At 33.9% G+C, this 21,031-nt stretch overlaps 5 protein-coding genes across 5 annotated transcripts; 4 read left to right on the top strand and 1 right to left on the bottom strand.

The window, feature by feature from the left end:
- Positions 1-352: 352 nt before the first annotated feature.
- PGO_031410 (hypothetical protein, conserved) lies at positions 353-1,867 on the top strand (the record flags this gene model as incomplete). The annotated part of the gene is made up of 1 exon (XM_028686125.1): positions 353-1,867. The coding sequence occupies one exon, from the start codon at positions 353-355 to the stop codon at positions 1,865-1,867; it is 1,515 nt and encodes a 504-aa protein (XP_028541926.1).
- Positions 1,868-3,129: 1,262 nt separating this feature from the next.
- Positions 3,130-4,210, bottom strand: PGO_031400 (40S ribosomal protein S10; the record flags this gene model as incomplete). The annotated part of the gene is made up of 3 exons (XM_028686124.1): positions 3,130-3,296; positions 3,730-3,891; positions 4,138-4,210. The coding sequence occupies 3 exons, from the start codon at positions 4,208-4,210 to the stop codon at positions 3,130-3,132; spliced, it is 402 nt and encodes a 133-aa protein (XP_028541925.1).
- A 3,417-nt stretch (positions 4,211-7,627) lies between these two features.
- PGO_031390 (60S ribosomal protein L11) lies at positions 7,628-8,390 on the top strand (the record flags this gene model as incomplete). The annotated part of the gene is made up of 2 exons (XM_028686123.1): positions 7,628-7,702; positions 7,944-8,390. 2 exons carry the CDS (start codon positions 7,628-7,630, stop codon positions 8,388-8,390), a joined length of 522 nt encoding a protein of 173 aa, XP_028541924.1.
- Positions 8,391-10,721: 2,331 nt separating this feature from the next.
- Positions 10,722-12,385, top strand: PGO_031380 (hypothetical protein, conserved; the record flags this gene model as incomplete). The annotated part of the gene is made up of 2 exons (XM_028686122.1): positions 10,722-11,567; positions 11,762-12,385. 2 exons carry the CDS (start codon positions 10,722-10,724, stop codon positions 12,383-12,385), a joined length of 1,470 nt encoding a protein of 489 aa, XP_028541923.1.
- Positions 12,386-15,429: 3,044 nt separating this feature from the next.
- On the top strand, positions 15,430-19,770 carry PGO_031370 (hypothetical protein, conserved; the record flags this gene model as incomplete). The annotated part of the gene is made up of 1 exon (XM_028686121.1): positions 15,430-19,770. The coding sequence occupies one exon, from the start codon at positions 15,430-15,432 to the stop codon at positions 19,768-19,770; it is 4,341 nt and encodes a 1,446-aa protein (XP_028541922.1).
- Positions 19,771-21,031: the final 1,261 nt, after the last annotated feature.

Here is a 21,031-nt window from a genome sequence, read left to right as displayed (position 1 = left end):
TTGCCATTTCTCCATTTCGCCGCTTCCCCATCTATTGAAGGTCATTCCACTTTCACTCCATTTTTTTTTTTTTTTTTTTTTTTTTTTTTCTCTTTTTGAACACTCCGTGCAGGAGCCCAGAATGATTGAAATGTGTCTCCTCGAATCTTCAGACTTAACTGCTCACTGAGAGGGAGACCACCTCATGCACGATCTCATCGTCATGTCAGTATGTTTCCATATTGGCATGTCATCATATTGGCATGTCATCATATTGGCATGTTTCCATATTGCCATGTTTCCATATTGGCACTTCCTCCCAGTAGCAGAGAACGGGAATGACTAACTTCCCGAGACGGGCACGCATGAACACATGCTGAGGAAATTGGTTTCCATTGCTGAAGGGACGTTGCGACGACTAGCTGTGGTTATGACGATTCCATTTCTTCTGGTGACAAATGGACCGAAGGACAATTGGTGTGGTTCATTCTCATTCGTAGCTCCAACTTGTTTGGAGAGTGAAAGATGCTGTAGCAATGTGGTAGTGATGAATACTGGTAGTAGACGTACGATTTGTAAAAAATGGAATTTCAGAAAATTCTCAAATCGGCAGTTTATCTACTATTGGAGAAAGGAGGAACATGGTGTGAGGCCATGGAGAGTGTTTGTATCAAAGCCAGCACAAAAAAAAGTGAATCAAGAAAAAGGGAAAATAATAGTAAATAAAAAAAAAAGGGAAGAAAAATTGAAAAACAAGATTAGTAAAAATGTTGAATTTAAAAATTCATCAAAATATAAAATTATTGAAGATTTAATTGAAGGATACCCATATACAACCTTACCTGTCCCAATGCACTTGATAGAAAAGGAACCATTTATAATTCTAAAAGAAAAAATAAAAGCAAAATATTTAAAAGGGTATGAATTACCATTCGGTTTAATTGATCCTGTAAAATATGAATTACTGAAACTTATTGGGAAATTGTGTGATCCATTTAAAAATTTGTGTTGTCATTCATTGACACCTAGACTTTTTATTGATAAACTTTTTAAAAATCGACCAGAAATATCGTATGATGATTTCTGTTATAGAATTGAATACAAGTTAAGATTTTTAATGCCATCTTATACAGAAATGTTTAAGTATGAAAAAGAGTTACTATGGAAACAATGGATAGCTGTACGCAATTTAAAGGAAGTGTCCCCAGAAACACCTCCAGATGATAATGAACGGGTTCAAAAAATTCTAAAAGAAGATGAAACTACTATACTAATTGCTATGATAAGAGTAAATCGTGAGATAAATAATCAAGGTATCCATCCATCTATTTTAAAAATGTTCTTCGATTTTTTAAATGTTGAAAAATGCCCTCTTGTTCTCAAACGTGATAATGCTTTCTTAAAATTAGAAACAATCATGCATAGACTTAAAAATAGAGAATTTCTGGAAGGTATTAAACCTGATTACATCTACTTTATGTTGAATCAAAAAGCTCAACAATACTTCAATAATTTTGACAAGGAAGAATTTGAAAAAACATATCATGATTCACTTAATTATAACGCGATGAAACAGAATATCATCAATCAAAATAAACTCTACAAGCAAGAAAGAAGGCTATTCTCACAGAAGACTAAGAATTCCCTAATGAAATTTTATGACATCCAACTCCCCACTTTCTTTAAGGAATACATCAAAAAAAAGGAACACAACTATAAGCTCATTCAAGACAAAATTAAAAGAATGATTGATAACAAATATCTAAAGAGGAAAACCAGGAGAGAAGACATTCTTGCCGGTCGCATTGTCCCACAGCCGATTACTCTCGATGCAGAAGGGGACAACAAGACACAACTACGCAAGAAGAAGAAAAAGAAGAAGAAGTGATGGAAACAGCATAGAGGAGAGAAGGGGGCCAACCTCATGCGTGAAACCACATATAACCAAAGTATATTTCCAGCATATTAAAAACTAAGCATGTCAACGTCAACCGATTCAGCATGGTGTCGAATTATTTTTTCACGTTCTAATTTTTTTTTTTGAAAGTATTTTACCAAGAAATGTGCAAATCCCCACTCTGTGTTAGATTCGACATGCACATGGTTTCTCCAACCCTGGCCCCCTCCTCGCAAAAAAGAAGCAGAACCAGAACCAGAACCAGAAGCAGAACCAGAAGCAGAACCAGAAGCAGAACCAGAAGCAGAACCAGAAGCAGAACCAGAAGCAGAACCAGAAGCAGAACCAGAAGCAGAACCAGAAGCAGAACCAGAACCAGAACCAGAACCAGAACCAGAATCAGAACCAGAACCAGAAGTAGAACCAGAAGTAGAACCAGAAGCAGAACCAGAAGGATCATCTCACACAGTAGTGGTAATTACTCCTGATTTAAAAGCGTTCTCTGATTTCCCTCTAGATGTGTTATTTCAATTTCAATTTTTTTTCATGTGGACGGAAAAAAAACAAGCGAAAATTCTCTTTATAAATGTTTATCACCCAACGATGGAGAGAGTCAAAAATAAACGTAAAAGAAGTGGAAGTAGACGAGGACGTGGAAGAGGCATTTCCCAATTGTGTCCAATTTTTTTTTTTTTTTTTTCACCTCCTCCTTATGATGGAGCTGTCAGAAAAATGGGAATGTGAAATAATAGAAGAGTAAAGAGCTTCAACCAGTTCCACGTCCACTACAATCCATTATGTGCATTGCTCTCCCACAACCACTTCTATACACCACTTCTATACACCACTTCTATATATTTTTTTTTTTTTGGTTCATCAAGTTTATTACTAGCCACAATTCTTTTTTATCCATGTGGATGTAAAAATTAAAATAAAAAATGTTTTCATAAAATTTATAGTTTTTTTTTTTTTTTTCCTTTTTTCAAAATCAGGCATAAAATTATTTCTTAAAAAAAAAAAAAAAAAAAAAAAAAAAGTATATACACCATCGCATGGCATATATATCATGTATAAATGGCATAAATTGTAGTAAAACTCAAAGGATGTTATACCTACCATTCCAAAGGTGCATTTAACACTCATCTAAAGCACCTTCTTACATTTCACATTCACATTCATAAAAATAAGTGACACACGGTTTGAGACTTGTAGAGGGTGGGGGGAAAAGGGATTGCGATTTGGTGGAAGTTTTACTACTCAAAGGTTCTCCTATCATATGATCGACCTCTTCCCATGGGTTGTCTAAGTTCCCTTGAAAATTCCTCCTCAATTTTTGGAGCCCGATTAACAACTTTCTTCGATAGAGTGGCAGGGAAAATCGATGGTGGCAGGTGCAGGAATTCCCTCAGATATTCGATGCCTTCAAAAGTGGGGAGTGGCGCAAAATGTAAAAATGCAAATGTGGAGTTTCAAATGTGGAGTTTCAAATGTGGAGTTTCAAATGTGGCGTTTCAAATGTGGCGCTTCAAATGTGGCGCTTCAAATGTGGTACATTTCAAGTGGTGGAAGTAGATGTGGAGTGCGCATTGGGGAGAAAATGAATCCATGTTTGGAATCACGACCCTAGCGGGTGGGTGCTTCTGCTTTGACGTCCGTCAAATAAGTATCTGTAACCCCATATACAGATGCGTCTGTAACCCCATATACAGATGCGTCTGTAGCCACACATACAGATGCGTCTGTAGCCACACATACAGATGCGTCTGAAGCCACACATACAGATGCGTCTGAAGCCACACATACAGATGCGTCTGAAGCCACACATACAGATGCAACTCCATGCCTAGCTTTACCTTCATTGTTCAATATGAAGTACTGGTGCTTCCAATTATACTTCTCTTCAACATAGTTCCTACTTTTGAGAGATTTGAGAGTCATCATGATGTGCAAGTTGGGAATGTTCAGGTGCGGATGGCGTGGAACTTTGGCATCTTTTTCTACAACAATAACACCCTCTGTGTGGTGTGGTTGATAAGAGAAAAAGGGGAGGGAGTGTGTAAAAATTTTTATTTTCACATGTATGTATACTAGAGTCTTAGTATCCATGTCAGTTCGCTCGTTAGTGAGGTAATCAGTGCACAGGATTATACTCGAATGAGTACATAACACCTGTGCAACACTCTCTCTCTCTTAACATGCTATATTATACACATTGGGTAGTAGCCTTCAGAGGCACGGACATATGGACGAGGAGGACTTACCTTTAAACAAATACTCATATATGAGCTTCTTGTTCTGCTTTGGGATGTAACTATATTTGTGATGAGGCAGCATCTTCTTATCCATTTGTTTAAATTTCAAGTGACGCACAGAAGAAAATGTATGTCAAAAAAAGAAAAAAAAAAGAAAAAACGGCCAACAAAAGGAAGAAGCAAAAAGGGGAGAGAAAAAAAGAAGGGCCGTAATTATATATGTGGTACCAGAAAAAATGGTAAAAACTTGGTAAATTATTTTTTTTTTTTTTTTTTTTTTTTTATGTAAAAAAAATAAGCTAAAGTTCGTTGCTGCTTTTTTTTAGCAACAAAATTATGTTTCTCTTTTTTTTTTTTGGCAACAAAATTATGCTCCTGTTTTTTTTTTTTTTTTTTTTTTTTTTTTTTCTTCCCTTGTGCTGTTTTCGAATTCGCTGAAGGAATTTGTCAATGTACGAACTAATTGGAGGGGGAGAACTAGGTAAGGCTTTAGTGCGTGGCCAGCATATATATTTCATACGTACATATATATATATATATATATATATATATATATATGTAGTATGTATATACACTTGTTCGCGTGCGTATGTTAATTTGTGTCGTTTATTTGCATACCATAAGGTGGAATATCACAACATGCAGATACAATCCGATGTGAAACAATCCTCCCGATTAACAAACTGGGTTCTTTGCTTCGTCGTGCATTGAAGAATGATGATGTGGGGAGGGAGGGGAAAATAAAAGCACAGCACAATGCTCAGTGAATTATGTATATGAAAACATGCATAGTCTATATTGTATATATATGTGATTATATGTATGGTGGTATATCTGACCAGCTCACCAACAATACTAGATTTTATATCAGATAGAGATGGCTCTTCTCTTTTCCCCTTGTGCCAGGACTGGCAGGGCGGAACCGTAAGTTGCTGTACCCACTATGGAACGCCAAATAATTCTATATATATATATATATATATATATATATATATATATATACATATACATAAGGTAATAATAGGTAAATACAAAAAAATTTAAATATGTATAGATATAATTTATATGTGGTGGTGACTAGGCCAGTATGTTTAAACTTACCTACTTTTGCAAGTGCGTAGAGATAATAAAAATGCTACACGAGCTGGTGCTTTTCTTTTTTTTTTTTTTTTACCCAATTTTACGGGTGCGTTAACAAGGGGAAAAATATATATATATATATATAGAGAGAGAGAGAGAGAGAGAAGAGGGGTCGGTCACCGAAATACCTGACCCCAATCCTCGCCCCTTCCTTTTCCTCTGATTCTGTAGAACTTTTTTTTTTATAATAATGGAAAATAAAAAAAAAAAAAAAAAGATAATTGTGTGTATTTTTTAACCTGTTGAGAAGGAGAATTTTTAAATTAAAAACGTGACAGATACAAGCATTTTTCTACGCCAGTCCTACGATAGTGGGGATATACGTCTATCGTTTATGTTTCATGGTTCATATATTCTTTTTTTTTTTTTTTTTCTGCTTCATAAAAATAGGGATGCGCGCAATGACAAAATTGCGAATCTTTTTTAAGCATTAACCAAGCCGAATATGTAATATAAGTATATATATCCTCCTTTCTTTACTGCAGGGCACCGATTGATTGTTTGAAATATGCATAATTATGTAATGTCCTTTTCTCCTCTTCTATTCATTTTTGATAAGGGTTCATGTAAAAATTGTTACAAGTGTTTTGTGCTCCCGCCGCATGTATATACATATATATGTGTATATATATATATATATATATATATATATATATATATATAGGTTGTTTTATATACCTACCTGCTGCAACATGGCCACTTCTTCATCCTAGCAGGAGAGTGCACCGCACGTAAGATCGAAAGAAAAATCCAAAAGGAGCACTTTCCTTCATCTCTCCTCCTTGTTACTACTCTCTTCTTATGTGTCCAGAATGATGAGTAAAGGAACGTGATATGCAAAGGGGGAACCCCAAGTCGACCCTAAACACCCATCCAATATCCCTACCCATCATATTACAAGAATAAATAAAATACATACGTATATATTTCGCCACTCCTGAAAGTGCATAACATGGGACTGGGGAGGTGCAACAAGGCACAAAAAAAAAAAAAAAAAAAAAAAAAAAAAAAAAATACTCCAGCGTGAATTGTGACACGAAATCTTCTCTGCCAAAAAAGTGTAGGTGAAAACAAGTATAAAGAAACAATAAAGTGTTTTTTTTTTTTTTTTTTTTTTTTTTTTTTTTTTTTTTGTTGGGTTTATATGCCATAAAAAAAAAAACAACAAGAAAAAACGTACCGGCCCCAAATTATCACTTTTTTTTTTTTTTTTTTTTTTTTTTTTTTTTTTTTTTTTTTTTTTTTTTTTTTTTTTTTTATGTATAAAAAAAAAAAAATATTTTTTTTATAAAAAAAAAAAAAAAAAAAAAAAAAAAAAAAAAAAAAAAAAAAAAAAAAAAAAAAAAAAAAAAAAAAAAATATTTTTTTTTTTTTATATTATTTTTTTTTTTTTTTTTTTTTTTTTTTTTTTTTTTTTTTTTTTTTTTTTTTTTCTTCTTTTGCGCAGGCGAAGGAATAAAGAAGGTATTTTCTTATACGAACACAAAAAAAAAAAAAAAAAAAAATTATATCCATACACTATATATTATACTTATGGTAGTAATAGTACTAGTAGGAGCAGCTGGAGTTAGTGTAGCACATAGTATGCACAAGCATATGTAAGCAAAGCAATATATAAGTAACAAAAACACATGAGTATACATGTGTAGTAATATGTAAATATATACATATGTATATATATGCATATATAGCAATGTATAAGTGTATATAATAATAGTACATATTATGTATAGTAGTTATTAGTAGCTTATTTTTTTCCTCCAATCACACAGGAAAAACAAATTTTTTTTTTTTTTTTTTTTTTTCTTTTTCATTTCTTCGTTTTTTTGCGTTTCCATTTTTTGCGCTTCCATTTTTTAGCTTCCATTTTTTAGCTTCCATTTTTCCCTCCCCCCTGCCTTCTCCGTTTTTCCTTTTTTCTTTGAAGAAAAATCCAAATTTATTATTTTGGGGAGAATTAGAAAAAGGGAAAAAAATGAAAACAGAAAAAATCCAAATGTACAATGAAACAAATTTGATATGCAACAAAAACACAAGCCGATCCATTGAATATCCTAATCAAGAGAAGTTACTCTTTTTTTAAGTGGCGACAATTTACCATATCAGCCATATCAGCCGTATCAGCCATATCAGCCATATCAGCCATATCAGCCGTATCAGCAACATTAAGCACTTTTGCCCCCACCTCCCCTGAATAGATTTTTTTTTTTTTTTTTCTTTTTTTTATAACGTGAAAAAAAAAAAAAAAAACGGACTCGTTATAGCTCCACACGCAGAACAGGTCTAATCGATTGTACCGACTGAACAACCCTATTTGTGTTTGAGTCTCAAAAGTAATAATTTTCAACCTTCGAGTAAGATGGAGAAAAAGGAAGATAATGTCATGCGGGAAATTAAGGTTAATAAGTTAGTCCTTAACATTTGTGTCGGAGAGGTAACAAGAAAAGACGCCCCCAAAGCTGTGCAGACATGTGATGGAACAGCAGATGAATCCGAATTATCAATGCTGTTCCCGTGTGAATGTGTTTTAAATCATCATCTCATTTCAGCACAGCAGGGAACATATCTATTGTCAAAATTGTTTCCCATTTTATAAACTGCCATTTTTTTTATTCACTTTTAATTTTTTTTTTTTTTCTCTCTCTCTCTCTCTTTTGTTTCCTCCCTTGCTGCAGTCAGGTGATAGGCTAACCAGAGCTGCCAGAGTTCTCGAACAGCTAACGGAGCAGAAACCAATTTTTGGAAAATGTAGATTCACCATAAGATCCTTTGGGGTTAGAAGAAATGAAAAAATATCATGCTTCGTAACAGTAAGAGGAAAGAAAGCACTGGAAATTCTAGAAAAAGGATTAAAAGTTAAAGAATATGAATTGAGAAGAAAAAATTTCTCCGATACAGGTAACTTTGGATTTGGTATTCAAGAACATATCGATTTAGGAATTAAATATGATCCATCTACAGGTATTTATGGTATGGATTTTTATGTTCACTTGTCAAGACCAGGATACAGAGTCAGTAAAAGGAGAAGAAAGCGATCAACCATTTCAAAAACACACAAAGTTACGAAGGATGAAGCCATGAAGTGGTTCCAAACAAAATTTGATGGAATTCTCCTCAAGTGAGTTAAGACAGGGTGAAGGGGATATACACAGAAGAAGGAAGGTTGTGGTGGTTCATTGGGTCTCATGTACCAACTTCCATTTAAAAATGCCATCACACATTGATGCATATGTATATGTGTAAGTATACAAGATGCACACATGTACACACTATGTGCAAATAAGATCTTTTTTTTTTTTTTTTTCTCCCTTTTATATATATATATATATATATATATATATAAATCCCCATGGTTATGTAAAAATACCTTTGTGACAGCGTGCATGAAACTGTTGTGCAACACCTTGTTTATTGTCTAATGAAAAAAAAAAAAAAAAAAAAAAAAAAAAAAAAAATGACGCTGAAAGGAACTTGTATTTTTTTTTTTTTTTTTTTTTTCCCTTCAAAATGAAGTAAAGTAAAATAAAATGAAGTAAAAATAACTTTTTTTCTTTTTTTTTTTTATTTTATTTCATTTTATTTGTTTATTTTTTTAATTTACCCCGTTCAAATGAATGAAGCGTGGGTAATTACTTTATACATACGGAAAAAGGGCGTTCCTAGGTCTATGTTGCAAATTTGAAAAAAGGGGCGAAAAAGGGACGAAAAGGGGACGAAAAGGGGACGAAAAGGGGACGAAAAAGGGACGAAAAAGGGACGAACCGGGGGATTATATACGACGGATGTGCACAATTTTGCTACCTTTTTACTTTCCCTCCCGTTTAACCATTTTCCTATTTTCCATTTTGTTCTCATGAATGGGCAAGAAAAAAAAAAAAAAAAAAAAAAAACGACCTCTAGAATATATGGATAGAAACTAGTTCAGGCCATGACTGTACGTTATTTGCCTAATCCTTCTCTTGTTCTTCCGCCCCCACCCCCTCCTCCCCTTTTGTTGGTATATTTTTTTATGTGGCGAGTTTTCTTCTTTTTTTTTTTTCTTTCTTTCCTCCTCTTAAGTTTTTCCTCCTTTTTTTTTCTTCTTTATTTTTTCTTATGAATAAATGGAAATATTTTTTGTCCAATCTGTGAGTTCCAAAAATGTGTAATTTTAAGGTTTGCCTAAACCGCGTGGCGTGACAAAATTCATGAATATGAAAAGTAAAATAAAAAAAAAAAAAAAAAAAAAACACAATTGTTGAGGTTTTTTAATTCCTTTTTCATTTTACAAGGTAGTATAATTTTTTTTTTTTTTTTTTTATACATTCTTCCCCCATCAAGCAAATGAAATGTGGATAATTGGCAAAACAAACGTATGTACACAACATTTCTATACTTTGTCGTTGTGCATATCAAAATGAGGCAAAAATTAAGCAACCCTGTCGCTGTGATAAGAAATAAAAAAAAAAAAAAAAAAAAATGAAATATAAAAAAAAATACACACACAGGGGTGGTGGCGGTGGTCTTCATGGACATTTATACACATATTATATGTGTATGCATGTATGTATATCCATTTTTGTATTTTTTTTTTTTTTTTTTTTTTTTTAAAGCAGCATAAATAAACAGCAAGGTGAGAGCTACAAAGGAGGAACGGACTAGTTACAACACAGAAAAAAATATCCCCAAGTATACCTTGTGTGTACATAGATCTGCATACTGTAAGCAAAAGGTCTGGAGTCTTAATGAAAAATTATCATGTAGCTGCTCCATTGCTCTATTGCTCAATTGCTTGCATATTTTTGTGTAATTTATAATACACTACTCTTCATCTTTTCCTTTTCTTGCGCAAAAATAACCACATGCTTAACGACCACACACACACGTGCATGCGCGCAACAAACTTTAATAGACCCTTTAATTTTTGAAACAACATAATTTGCTATATAATTTTACATATCTACACTCAGAAAAAAAATTCATGCATGCACATACAAACATGTATACACACACACACACACACACAACGGACAAGCGCCTTGCTATTATCCCATCATACCTACCCCTTATAAATCTGGAGTATGTTATTTTCCTCCTGAAGCAGAAATAAAAGGGGACAAATTTACCGATATGTGAAGGAATTTAATGTTTGTCTGCAGGTCTCTATTGCTTTTGCCAAAATTACCTTTCTGCGATAAACCATTCAAATTAAAAATTATATCATGACATATTCAAATAGTAGCCTGTGCGTGTAACCTCTATTTGTGTAACCTCTATTTGTGTAACCTCCATTTGTGTAACCTCCATTTGTGTAACCTCCATTTGTGTAACCTCCATTTGTGTAACCTCCATTTGTGTAACCTCCGTGCATGCAAAACAGGGCTATTCTATGGGATAAAAAAAAGAAAAAAAAAAAAATCAATCACATTTTGTAAAGCTCAATCTAACCAACTTTTATATAATGAACAGTTTGAATGGCACAAAAGATAAAGAGAAAAGAAAAAACAAACAAGTCTAGAGAGTTGGTCTTTCAGGAAAAAGAAAATTTTTTTGGCGAAAAGGACATAAATGACAATGTCATATCACAAAAAGAGGATGAATTATTAAAATCTGAACAATGTAGGAAAAATAAAACAAAAAATGACGACCTCACTGGGAAGAAAAAAAATTTTACAAACCTAGAGGAGCAATTTAATTATTTGAATGACATCATAACGAATGAATCATCCCTTGCTGAGTATTATAAAGAAAATGTAGTACTCAACGGAGGTTCAAGCAGAAATGGGAAAACATCAAATGGAGGATCATCAGTTAGGGATGTAGCTCCAGATGTTGTGAAAGACAAAATGGGAATAATCATCACCACTACTCGCCATCGCACCTTGTCCACATCAGGAAATAAAAAAAGAACAAAAATGGATGGTGATAGTTGGGAGGAAAGTTTAAAAGAAAAAAGCAAAAATAGGAGAAAAAATAAGAACAATAAATCATCTCTAATTGAAAAATTTAAGCAGCAAGAGTTGAAATCTAAACAGCGTTCCTGGACACCTGTGGGGTTGACTATAGCATACACAAGTGTCTCACTTATTTTTATAATCATAGGAATCTTGTTTATTATTCTCTCTGCTACAAGAAAAGAATGCAAAATACCTTATGGGGATAGCCCACAAGATCAGCTCATACATTTAAAAGTGGATGAATCCTTCTGCCATGGCCCTGTAAGACCTTTTAAGAAAAACTCTTATATTTACTACGAACTCCATAACTTTTATCAAAATCATAAGAAATACCTCATATCGAAATCTCACAATCAATTAATGGTAAGAGGGGGTGCAAGCCCTGTAACAATGGAATGTTACGTTCCCACTACTGTGGAGCTACCGATGAGTTCTTCAGCACACACTCATCATGAGAAAAAAAAAAAAAAAAAAAAAAAAAATTCATCACGACCAATTAAAACACATTCTTCACCATTACGTCTCGGCACACCATGCCATACCATTGCACATCACAGGGAACAATTTACACCAAAGCCAGCGATCTGGGACACTGTTTCCCCATCTCGAAGAACAAGGAAGGAAAGGTGCTACATCCGTGTGGACTAGTAGCACGAAGCATATTTAATGACACATTTGAATTATATAAAGACAAAGAGCTAGTTGATAAAATCGAAATAGACGAATCAAAGGAAGCAATAACATGGTATAGTGATTATAATAAATTTAAAAATCCACCAAATGAAGAAATGGAATTGTATAAGGAATATGTCGATTTTTGGCTTATGAAAGAAAATTATATCAATCTTTTAAACATGAATGAAAAAAATGGATATGGAATTGAAAATTCTCATTTTATTGTATGGATGAAAACAGCTGCATTGTCAGAATTTAGAAAAAAATATGCCAGGTTAAATGAGGAATTAAAATTACCAGTTTATATTAAAATAAAAAATAATTTCCCTGTTAAAAAGTTTCATGGGAAAAAGCATTTTGTAATAGCAGAAGGATCTGTTTTCATAAATGAAAAATCACGTTCCTTTGGTGTGTTGTATGTAATAATAGGCGTTGTATCTCTTTGTATTGCTCTATGTCTTGTTTATAATCAGTTGAAACAACCCAGAATAATGGGTCATATCTAGGAAGTCACTTATCTAGGGCCTCCCCCACAAAAAAAAAAAAAAAATGAACGTGTATTATATCTCACCCCCCTTTTTTGAGCCAAAATTCTGTGCACTATATAGCTAGCCAAAATAAAGAGTTAGCCGTTTTTCTAACATTTAAAAAAAAAAAAAAAAATAGGAACAGGTAATAAAAATTTGTCATTCTAAAAAATAACGAAATTGCTCTCCACGCTTCGATCATTTGCCCTGCTGCCACTTTACCACTTTGTCGCTTTATATCTTTACCCCCTTACGTGTTAAAGAAGGTAAAGAAATGAAAAAAAAAAAAAAAAAAAAAAAAAAAAAAAAAAAAAAAAAAAAAAACACAAAATACTGTCCAATAAGTGATGCGAAAAATGGTCTGAAGAGTGGCCCGCAAAATGATCCACAAATGACCCGTACATATTTGTAAAATTGGAGAATTTATTTTTATTTACCATACTGCCATTTTCACAGCAAACAAAGTTGCCCTTCGTTGCCTACTCTTTCAATTTGATTTCCCATTTTTTTCTTTTTTTTTTTTTTTATATTTATGCAACAACGGTTCTCTTTTACGTTAGTTTCTTTTGTTTTGTTTTGTTTTGTTTTTTTTTTTTTTTTTTTAAAGTGTTCATTGCCTGAGCTTTGCACACGTAATTTCTGAAACAATGCTTTTAATTTATGTTTACACATCTGTTCATAACACACCCAAGGGGGTTGTGCGAACTTGTTTGTGTTACACCATTACGGATTTTCCATGTCCAAATCGTATAATAATTTTTTTTTCAAAAAAATTATAGAGATGCATAAATTAAACAGAAACAACAACGTGGTACTACTTCCCCCTTTTTCAAGCTATTTTTTTTTTTTTTTTTTTACCATCTCTGATGATTTGAAGCGATACAACTTGAACCACTTACTCCAAAGAATACACAGGGGAAAAAAAAAAAAAAAAAAAAAAAAAAAAAAATAGCTTGAAAAACGATTGGGAGTTACACTATAGCTTTCCATACATAAAGTGCATAAATAATTTTTCCTTGAAATTAAAAGCTACAAGTGAGGTGGCAAAAGGTTTTTGCAAGGTCTGTCACAAAAGGAAGTTCATACTTTTCTCACTACATTCCACAAACATCTAAACTCGCTTCGATAGTTTAATAGAAAATCAAATCGGTGAAATGTCAAAAGGGCTGTTATATTATAGAGAACATATCACGTACAAGCCTACTATAGCGCACACAATCATGTTCTTAAAAAGAAAAAATAAAAATAAATAAAAGTAGTAAAAGGAGCATGCCCCCCCCTCTCCTTTTACTCCTGATTGCATGCATGTTATGTTTGGAGACAGGATGATGAGGAAAACTTAATTTTGAAATTTCTCTGTTCTTGCAAAAATATATTGCAAGTCCACTGCTCTAACACCTGTGAAGCAGTGATGTCACATGTGGGTGGATCACCACGTAACTGTTACATGTGCATAACGAGGGCTCGCTACTAGGGCTTGCTTGCATGAATGTTCTTCTGTGTGCATGCACTTTTCAGATAAAGCAACCCATTCGCATGTTCCTATCCTCGGCATGCGCATTCTCCTTTTTTCTCCAAAAAAATCAGAAACTCAGCCATGTAACAATGTGGTAATGTGAAAATGTGACAATGCGGAAGATTTAGTGCAATCGCCCTGCCTCAGTTTGCGCAAAATGGGGAAACTCCCCCTTTCAGGAAAAACGTAAAAATGAAAAGAAGAAAAAAAAATATGTAAAAAAATATAAAAAATAAAATAAAAAAATAAAGTGACACAAAGGGGAAGAAAAAGTGGAAGATAGAGTGGAAGATAAAGTGGAGATAAAGTGGAAGATAAAGTGGAGATAAAGTGGAGATAAAGTGGAAGATAAAGTGGAATATAAAGTGGAAGATAAAGTGGAATATAAAGTGGACGTGGGAGGAAAAAAACGTAAAACTTGCGTTATAAGAGGCTTAACGCTAAGTGCTATATTCTACTCGAGTCAGGAAAGTGCCACTTGTCGAGGACCGAATTGACCTTTTTTTTGGCCTTTGTGTGTGCACATAATATACCTTAGCCCCATTACACACACAAAAAATAAATGTATTTTCTATGTTGAATTGAAGTGTTTGAGAAATTAGCACCACTTTGTTTGTTTGTTTTTTTTCCCCCACTTCTTTATCTTCCCGTTTTTGTTACTTTATTTTATTTTATTTTATTTTATTTTTTTTTTTTCTTCTTTCCCTTTTAACCGTTATTTTACCGTCGTTCCATAAGTGGATATAACTCACTGAAAAGAGCAAGTCTGCATGAACAGTGGAATATGCAAAATTCCGGGTAGATAAAGGGGCTTGAAAAATAGCCCTCAAAGGAGCCAAAAAAGGAAAGCAGTGAAAGAAGAAGTGAAAGAAGCGGTGAAAGAAGCGGTGAAAGAAGAAGTGAAAGAAGAAGTGAAAGAAGAAGTGAAAGAAGAAGTGAAAGAAGAAGTGAAAGAAGCAACGAGGGAAACAGCGAGGGAGGCATCAAAGTAACGTTCGCGTAGCCCTCCACGCAGACCCCCTTCCAGTACAGACACTCGTGTCAAACCAATTGTACACAATTTTTCACCCATTGAACTTTAAGGAACTTACAAAAATGGCACTACTAAAACTTGTGGCTTCAATCCTCTTCATCTCCCTTTTTTCAAACGTGCTATGCAATGTGGTACTTCATACGTCCTTGGCAGACTTTTTTGTTGAACAGTTAGTGGAAAACATTTTCACATCATTCGACAATGTCATGAGCAAAACATTAGCTACACCAAGTTGCTCTAGTTCTGATGACACACCCTGTCACCATGTACACACGACAGCAAATAGATATACAGATGAAAAGAATGATATGCAAAAAATCGAAGAAAAAATAGTAGAAGAAAAAGAAGGAAGGGATATAAAAAAAAAAAAAAAAAAAAAAAAATGCATATGACGAACGGGAGAATGGAAAATACTCGTATTTACACACATCTCCATTTTACACTGTAAACAATGGAGAAGAACTAAAAAATAAAATGGAATGGCAGAACGGAAAGGAGGTAAATATTGATAAAAAAGAAATGAAGAAGACAAACGAGAAGAACATTTTTCTCAAAACATTTCAGATGCTAGTAGATTTATTTTTCTCCTTTACAAAAAAAACTAAAAGTCACCAAATTAATAATCCAAAGAATTTATACTCATCATCGTTTTACATTGATCATAATAAAACCCATATTTTAAACTATACGAATGAATTCGAACATAGTAACAATAAAAACAAATTTAAAGGTTTATACATAGGTGAACATCTAGATGATACAAAGAGGTTTTTCTTTTTATCACCTCTTTCATTAGCCATTAACGAAATAAATTTTAATGACATATTTAAATACGCGTGGAATGACAATTCATACTCCAATTATATATTTCTCAAAAATTCTGACCTGTTCAGGGAAAAAAATGAAAAAAATAATGATGCCACAAGTAATAACCTGATTAATAAGCAGAACAATAATAATGAGTCCCTTTCTGGTGATACATTCATCAATTTATCACAAGGGTATAGAGAATCATCAGGATGGGATCACTCAGACTCTGTTAATACAATGCCACCTGATATGAAACTGAAAAATTCTGTTCATAACAACGGGTCATATAGAGAAGATAATGCATTTTTACACGCATCACATAGTAACCTCTTGACAATTCAACAAAGGAACAGTAATACTTATGAAACTACTGATAAGATAAAAAAAATACTTAACAATCAACATGTTGAAGGGAATCAGAAAATAAATAATATTTTTAAACCAATGGTGAACCAAAAGTATGGAACGAATAGATCGAGAGATGAAAAAAATCGTAACCTCAGCATTATAAGCCAAATTTTAAAAGAATTAAATATAAAATTGGAAAAAAAAAATTTTAATGAAATTTTAAATAATAACAAAAGTATGAATATAGGAATATGTGCAAAGGAGGAAAATATGAAAGGAAAAAAAATAGATTCACAATGGCCTTTGATAAAAAATAGAGGATTAAAAATATCATTTTTGATGAAAATATTTTTTCGTACTAAAGAAAGATGCAAGATTGATGAAAGATACAATTATATGTCTAACACATTCACATGTGTCTTCTTCCACTCTTTGGAGAATTCTGATTTTTTCCTTTTTTTGAACAAAGATAGAACAAATGGGAATGACAGAACAAACCATGTGACATTTTCAGAAGAAGAAATCCAAAGTAGAAACAAATCAAAAGATGAAATTTTAAAATTGCCCTATAGCAAGTTATCCAAAGAGTGGGAAAAAATGAATTTAAATAAATCCGTTTCTAATATCTTGTCTACAAATCCGTTAAAAAATATAAAGACGTATAAAAATTATTGGTTCATGAAAAACATATACAAATTGCATTTAAATTATAATGGTATATGCAAAAGTGTAATGATCATGTATAAGTATGAGAAAAAGGACTTGCTCAATTTTTTATTTAAATTAGATGTATGCTATAGCGAACTTTACATGAATAATAAAATTCGTCTTCATTATCTTAACACGAGTATAACATCTAGTTTACTTTTCAAGGGAATGTGGAATTATGGCCCACAAAATAGTTATAAAAACCATATGGAGGAGACCCTCACCACAGCTAGGAAGAAGGCACTAATGGCTAGTGCAAACAACTCTATGAAGAATGTAATTCCACAGAAAGATGATTTTCATTTTTACAACAATTTATATAATTTAGAAGAGGAAAGAATTTATCAGAAAAGTTGGAACAAAAGTAGAAACATGTCGAACCAACATAACAAAACGTTTCAAAAAATTCCATCCCATACTGATGTGGAAGAGGTGGAAAACATGGAACAGGGATTCGTTTCATCTCCCTTTAGTCCTGCTGTAGCACCAAACGAAAGAGGAAAAATCTATTTGTATGAGCAAGTTCTAAATGACGAAGTAGAACCAGCAGTTAGGTTCAAAAGACTGAAATTGTTAAATTTTAAAAATAACAGATTGGGTGAAAAAGTGGAAAGATCATATCACATAATGAATAGCCACATAACGAATAGCCACATAACGAATAACCACATAACGAATAGCCACTTAACGAATAGCCACATAACGAATAGCCACTTAACGAATAGCCACATAACGAATAGCCACTTAACGAATAGCCACTTAACGAATAGCCACTTAACGAATAGCCACTTAACGAATAGCCACATAACGAATAGCCACATAACGAATAACCATGCTGGAGAAAAAAATGGACAAATTCTTTTACTGTCAAAGAAGGGTACCATCGAGTTCAAGAACCCAATCGTTGTAAGTGATTTGTATGTTCGTCTCCATCAGAATCCACTTTATAGATTCACGTGCAGGGGAAAAGGTGAGCTGGTAGCCACATCTGACGATGCAACCGTAGAACATAGTAAGAGACAGAATCAGGGGCAGCACCCGCAGGATCTCCTTTCTGAAGCTGGTCCAACAGAAGAAACAAACTATTACAACAATCAAACGATGTGTGGAAAAGGGAAGAACCACCCATACCAAATGTATGTACTTTTTAACTTCTACCTGAACGTGAGTAGAAAATATTCAGCGAAACTTGAAATTTACGTAGACGATACTATTCGAAAAATGCAGAATCATAAATATGAACCCATTTTTCGCAGCTTTAACGTGGTGAATTTTATCAAAGGAAACATAAATCAGTATAGAATTAACAGAATCGAAATTGAATACACATATACCCCCTACGTGAAAATGAAAGAAACATCCATTCATCATACCAATATGCCATTTTACATTTCCATAAGTAACTTAATAATTAACGAGAGTCAAAAGGTTTATAACTACGTACCAACTTTCTTTACAACTAGAGGGAATTTTCTCCAAGTCCTTCGTCGAAATTTTAAAAATGAAGATTATCATAATGGGGACCTTAGAGGTGAGCCTAAAGATGATCTTAGAGGTGAGCTTAAAGATGATCTTAGAGGTGAGCTTAAAGATGAGCTTAAAGATGAGCATAAAGATGTACACGCCAAAAGACACAATCGATATATGGAAAGCGACCCTGTGAGTGTCGAGAAAGCAGAACCGACTAAAAAGCCCGAGGACTCTCACACTGCAGAAGTGATAGAGATGAAAACGAACGAAGTGTCAGGTACCCCCAATTCACCAGAGCAGGCAAGTGATCCTCAAAAGGAAAGCCTGTGGAAGAGAGAAAAAACCCTGAACCCAGGAAACCAGTTTGTCAACAAGAACTACTCCTTCAGCATATTTATTTCAGTGAGTGAAAAAAATTTCATGAGACATCTAACACAGTTTCGATGTAGCACTCACAAGTGTACTTATGATGAATCCACAAAACAGCTTTTTTTAGCGAATCTGGAAAATCATCAGAGGAGAAATAAAGAAGAAGGAGAAGAAGAATCCGTCTGGGGAAAGGAGAATACCAAAGAGACGAAGACATACATCAACCATGACGCAACCAAGAAAAGGAACACCAGCTCTTTTAAATGTGTCTTCGATTATAATGCGTTCATATCACCTGCATCTAAAGGGATGGAGAATATCAAAGAGGAAGAAATGGAACTCAGCGATATTCAGAAGGAATATTTGCACTTTCTAAAAATGGAATTGCCCAACGTGGTCGAAGCAGCGAACCGGGCTAGGCAACCAAACCAGGCAAGCCAGCCAAACCAGCCAAATCAGCCAAATCAGCCAAATCAGCCAAATCAGCCAAATCAGCCAAATCAGCCAAACCAACCAAACCAACCAAATCTTGAACATTTTGCAAAATTTCCCGAAAAGGAAGCGAAGAGAATTGTAGCATATGACATGACCGACCTGTACGACTTTGAATACACACAGAAAAGGCACGTCATCCCCCCCTACCGAAAGGGAATATACATAAACTTGGAAATGGAGAGAGGAAAAATAATTTATGATACGAACAATTACTTTAGCTATGTAAATAAAAAAGAAGATAAGAATTTATCCAACTATACGAGAAAAGTTTTTCAAATCATGTATATTTATTCAGCCCTTCTCCCAATTGAAAGTGACATTTTGCACTTATCCTTCTTAACCAGAAATAAGTTTACTCTAAAATATATGCAAGATGAAAGCACACAATTTTTTTTTAAAAATATCATACCTCTCACGCGCTATGAAGACTACAACACCTCGGGCCCACCTGGATCCGACCATATTATCAAAATCAGCTTTGTCGATTTCAGAAGAAACGGGTTAAATGCGAAATTTCTGAATCTGACAGTGGGCAACCAGTTCTATGGGGCAAAAATGATTGAGGCCCTGAAGAAAAAGCTGAAAACACTTATCAAGCTGAGTTCAGAGGAATAAGGAAGAGCAAACATGGGGAGAGACACACACACACACACACACACACGTAGGAGCGAGTAGGAGTGGCGTAAAAAGTAGACAGTTTTGAGCACTTGGCGGAGGGGTCTGGTGGGAGTTTTTCCAAATTGAGCGAGGTACAATCGGGTAGATCGATTGAGCCATCATCCTCAGGGTAGAAGTGTATGTGTATTTGTAGGTATGTAATTCAGGTATATGCACGTGTAGGCACACACACATGGTGCGCAAAAATGGGTTCATCCAGATGTGTGTTAGCACAGAAAAGTTTCAGTCTCCCAGTGCAGTGCATACCCACCCCCTCCTCCCCTCTCGTAAGGTTCGCTTTTGAATCGCACGTTTAGCTCCTCATTTGGCTACAACAAAACACCACGATTTTTTTTTTTTTTTTTTTTTTTCATTCTTCCATTTTGTACGTTTCCACTTTTTTCTTTCCATTTTGTACGTCTTCACTTTTTTCTTTCCATTTTGTCGTTCCATTTTTCACTTTTTTTTTTTTTTTTTTCGTTATAACATTTTTAAATGTCCCCAATTTTGTTTTACGGGGCCAATTTGAACCCAAAATAACACCCCATTTTTCATTAAAAAGAAATTGCTATTTTTCCCAACTTTCTTTATGCGTGTATTTGACACCCTTTGCATTTTTCGTTACTGGAAAATGGAAAATGGAAAAAAAAGTTACTTCTTGTTTTTTTTTTTCTCCAATTATTTATAGGTGCATTAAATATGCTCATTTTTTTTTTTTTTTTTTTTTTTTTGGGAAAACGTTTTCAAACACACAGAGGAAGAGAGCTTCTGTGTGTGTACTGCACAAGTGCAATGAGGGACTCTGTTAACTGTTCTATCGGTCACACAATGCAAAAAATTGTGTAGTAGAAAGAGGTATCAATGGTAATATGGGGTGACTGGGGGGAGGAGGTTCTATTTTTTTTTTTTTTAACGACAGGATTTTTCCCTCCATTTTTGTCCCCATTTTTTGAATCAGCCCCAAGAAAGTGACCCACGTTCGGATGAACCGAAACCACAGTGAAGTGCAGATTTTTCTTTTTCTTCTTTTCCTTTTCTTCTTTTCCTTTTCTTCTTTTCCTTTTCTTCTTTTCCTTTTCTTTTTTTTTTTTTTATATCATCTTGTTTCACCCTTATTTTACCCTCTCTGTTCACGCTCCATGGTGCATATGTGTAGAGTAGAAAACTCTTTCTCAGGATAGGCTCTCTCAGCAACAGTGACGACGTGATGGATCGATCA

Source organism: Plasmodium gonderi (assembly GCF_002157705.1).
Source record: "Plasmodium gonderi DNA, contig: Chr03, whole genome shotgun sequence".
Lineage (NCBI taxonomy): Eukaryota > Apicomplexa > Aconoidasida > Haemosporida > Plasmodiidae > Plasmodium > Plasmodium gonderi.
Note: the sequence above shows the minus strand (reverse complement) of the source record. Positions and strands in the feature narration are given on the sequence as shown.